At 31.8% G+C, this 4,345-nt stretch overlaps 1 protein-coding gene across 1 annotated transcript; it reads right to left on the reverse strand.

Moving 5' to 3' along the window:
• Positions 1-804: 804 nt before the first annotated feature.
• On the reverse strand, positions 805-2,056 carry LOC120125215 (GATA transcription factor 4-like). Its single transcript, XM_039143695.1, has 2 exons — positions 1,607-2,056; positions 805-1,461 (listed from the first exon to the last, which is right to left on the reverse strand). Exons 1-2 carry the CDS (start codon positions 1,904-1,906, stop codon positions 805-807), a joined length of 957 nt encoding a protein of 318 aa, XP_038999626.1. The 5' UTR covers positions 1,907-2,056.
• Positions 2,057-4,345: the final 2,289 nt, after the last annotated feature.

The following is a 4,345-nucleotide window of genomic DNA, read 5'->3' on the forward strand; positions in this document are numbered from 1 at the left end:
AAAATCTTACACTTTAGTCACTAACCCGACTTTTGGGATGTTACATGAAACTCTTGTAACATATACTCAAACCTTTGAGGTAAGAGTTTGTAACCTAAGTTACATATACTAGTTAGTGACAAGTATAAGTAAATAAAATGAAATTAAAAAAAATAACATACTCATGCGTATAAGTAATTGTAGTTCATCATTTTTCTTAAATTTTTCATGATGATTTTTTGTAATATGTCGGATACAATAATGGTGTTGTATATCTAGTGATAAATTTATACATCATATTATATATAAATCCTAAACCCCAACCTTAAATTGTTAGCCTAACCCTAAAATCACATATGGTATAAATGGGCAAAGGTACTTGCCACATATGTCTAAGGCATGTCTTGTAGAGAGTATTTTATCTGAAAGGGTGACATATCGATAACTATTGATGAAAGAGTGAATTTTTCGTAATTAATAACTTTTAAGGTATTTTTCGGATAAAATTACCCCAACTCGATGATATAAAACTTTCACCTTTTTATTAAAATTATAAGAACTAAAATTAAATAAAATGTTAATAAACAAAATTAATTCAAATTTGAATATATAAAATGATATTATTATAACATATAACCGTAAATTGGAACACAAATCTCAATTGGGCAAAAATTAACTACGACTAACTTCCTCCGTTGTTTTCTAGTTTGGTTTCAGGGAAAAAATACAACATCCTTTTCTTCTCATTTTCTTTGAAGTTCAAATTTTAGGAAAGAGCTACATTTTTTTTCTTTTGATTTTTGTAGGCTTTTCTTAAAAAAAAATCTAAATCATGTGCCTTAAGTGGTCGGATCCATGGTGATGCATCGAGAAATCATCAGCATAACCACCACCGTTGGATATGCCGAAAATCGAAGTTTGACTAACAAGCTGTGGATGATGCTGTGCTCTTTGGAACTCTTTTTGCCTCCTAAGCTCCAAAACTTTCCTGTGAGAATTCGAATGCTTCGTCGACACAAATGTCGGGCTCGCAGCGGGTCGGTACTCCGGTACCAATCGACCCGACTTGTACCTCACTCCACACGCATTGCACAATGTTTTCGGACCCAACGGCCCCGTCCTCCACTGCGGTGTCTTCTCCACCGCACAATGCAAACATTTCCGTCCCGACGACTCCGAATTGCCGTTCGGGTCGTCCGCTCTCTTCTGGACTGCGGGTTTCAGGTTGAGTTGGAGGAGTCGGGTGGACCAATCGCACGGGGCGACCCGTGAACGCTTCGAACGGGCCTTGCCCGGGAGGGGAGTGTCGTGTTGGAAAATCTGGTTGGTTGGGATCCGGGTTAAAAATTCGGGTCGGGTGGAGGGAGAGGAGGATTCGGGTGTGATTGATTTTGATGTGGCGAAAATCTGTAAATTCTGGTCCGTAGTGAATGAGTCGTCAACGAAATTTGAAAGCCATTCAAGTTCAGCCAATTCATCATACTGTACAAAACAAACCTAATTAAAATCGATAAATATTTAAAACAAAACAAAATAATTAAGTACGTTAATTTCACGTTAATCGTAATTTTTCCATGCAATAATCACAAAAATTCAAACAAACAGAAGATTTAGTTTTGTTAAGTACCGGGACGCAGAGTTCACCAGAGAACTGAGAGGAGTGAGGGATATTGGCAGCGTAGATATGGTTATCCCCTCCGGAGACGGAGGAATTACAGGTGAAAGTCGAGGAATCGGTGGAAATACCGGCGACATTTTCGAAGAAGCCGTCACTCATAACAGCGTCTTCATTGGAGAAGTCAAGGAGATCGTCGACGGTAAAATTCTCCGAGAGCTTGCGTTCAGCAGAAAGCATCTTCGCCGGCGAGATATCATCCCCTGCAGCGCCGCCATAAAATCCTCCAACCACGAAGTCCCCGACCTCCATTTAGCTTTAGAAGTAACGGTATACAGCTTCGTATATGCGAATAAACGGGAAAATGAATAGGAATTATGAAATTTCTCTAGAGAGACGAAGTGATGAAATCTAATGAGAATTTCAAGAGAAGAGAGGTTTGGTGCCTGATAGAGTGAGGAGAAAGGGTGGGGTTTTGAGGAGTGAAGGGAAGGGCAGAATTGCAAATATGAAGAAATTATAGCATCTTTTTTGTTTTTAGCATGCAAACTATAAACTAATTAAGTTTTGTGTATTACATTATATATAAATTGTTAAAACTTTATTGTTTTCATCAAGTTAATAAGAATGAGTTACTGAGTTTTTCAATTTAAAGTAAGTTTAATTAATTAATTAATTAATTAATTAATTAATTAATCATTATGTCAAAGTAAAGTATTTTATGATGCTTACTCTAATGAATTTAAATTATTTATTTATCTATCTAAAAATAAATTATTTATTTGGGTTAATTGAAAATTAGTGTTTAAATTATTAATTTTTTTTATTTTATTTAGGTATTTAATTTTTTCATTAAATTAGGAGTTTACTAATTTATTCGTTTTATTTTTTAGTTGTCGGTTAAAAAATTTATCCAATGAATACCTAACATGTGACACTTGTTCATACCTTCAACTTTTAATGGAAACAAAGAGAGTTTTTTTAAAAAAAAAAAAATTTTAACAATCCTAAATTTATAAATCTTTTTATGAGACGGTCTAAAAATAATTATAGAATAAAATGTTAAACATCTACTTTAATAAATAAAAAATTGATTGTTTTTTTTTAAAATATATCATATTTATTTATATTTCTTTTAGGCTTCTACTACTAACTTCCTTTTGACGGGTTGCTTGCTTTGGTTTCTGTCATGGTTCGGTGAAGTAATGAGTTGGCAAATGTTAAGCTTTGGACTTATAAAGTAAAGGTATCATTGCTTTAAACAAAGGTAAAAAAGTTTGAATAAAATTGGGTAATATTAGACCCAAGATTGTGCTACCTTAAGAACTAGGATATTAAAGAATTCTTCACTCCAAATTATTTTAAATTTTAGTAGGAATTTCAATCTAATATATTTAATTTAATTTTTAAAAAATATATATTATTAAGTTATTAGTTGATATTCTAATATATAAAATTATATATTGTTAAAATACTAAATATTTGATTGTTAAAATGAGTAAAAAGATGTAGGAAGGTGGGTGAGATCATGACCGTTGTTTTCATTAAGCTGATATGTTGTCATCGTGCTTAAACGTGGGTGAGGAATAAATAAAGGGCTTTGATTGGCTCATACAATCAAAGCAAAAAAGAAAAGAAAAAAAACTTAATTAATTAATTAAGCTAAAAACAAAAATATTTATCAAAAAATGAAAAATAAAATATTAAAGAGGGCAGTGGGTTGAGTTCCCAAGAGAAGAAATAATTAAGGGCAGAGGAATGGGGCTGTAAACTTATGGAGGGAATCACAGCGACAAAGCCTGCATTAATCCTTTATTTTATGGGGGTTGAATTCAGTTAACCACTTCCATTAATTACCAATAATGTCTCATTAATTTATTACCAATTGCTAATAACAACTATACTCATTACTGCAAATTTAAATGGTTTCAATTAAAGTCCAAGCTGAAGGCTTTTTTTTAATCAGACCACGGACAGTTATTATTATAAGGCCATAGCTTGATTTGATATTTCAAATTCATAATATTAAAATTAATTTTTTAACATAATTTTTTTATATATTTTAACCCTCAACGTTTTATTTCATGATAAAAATATATATAATGTTTGATCGAATAGTCACTTTAATTTGTATTCCTTTTTTTAGAGTATTTTAGTCTCTAACCATTTTTTAAGGGTAGAAGTGCTCATATTTTGAAGCATTAAACATTTGTTAACTAACAAATTCTATTTATGAATGAACATTTTTGTCCCAAAATAAAACGGTATGTGCGTTATAAAAAATTAAGAAAGTTTTAAACATATACTACCTTGTAACCACGTCATACTATTAAAAAATATTTTAGTTCTTAAAACTTATATATCCTATCATTTTTTTTATAATTTGAAATAATTCAATAAATTTAGGGATGGGTATGGGACCCGAACCCGATAGATTCTGATCCGACCGACCCGATCGGGTCGCTTTTTTATAAAAAAATCGGGTTATGGTCGGGTAGGTTCGGTTTAGGATGAAAATATCAAACCCGACCCGAAAAAAATATATAATTTTACTTATATATTTATGAATAATTACAATAATACTCCTCTATATATTATTTTTCAATTAAGTCATTGTTTTTATTAAATAAAATAATATTTTTTTATTATTTCGGGTCGATCGGATTGGGTTTTTAAGTTATATATCGGGTCAGGTTCGAGTCGAGTGGAATCTTGTTTTGGTCGGATCTCGGGTAGAGGATTTCTTGTTCT

Source organism: Hibiscus syriacus, unplaced genomic scaffold (assembly GCF_006381635.1).
Source record: "Hibiscus syriacus cultivar Baekdansim isolate YM2019G1 unplaced genomic scaffold, ASM638163v2 tig00110430_pilon, whole genome shotgun sequence".
In the NCBI taxonomy this organism is placed as follows: Eukaryota; Viridiplantae; Streptophyta; class Magnoliopsida; order Malvales; family Malvaceae; genus Hibiscus; species Hibiscus syriacus.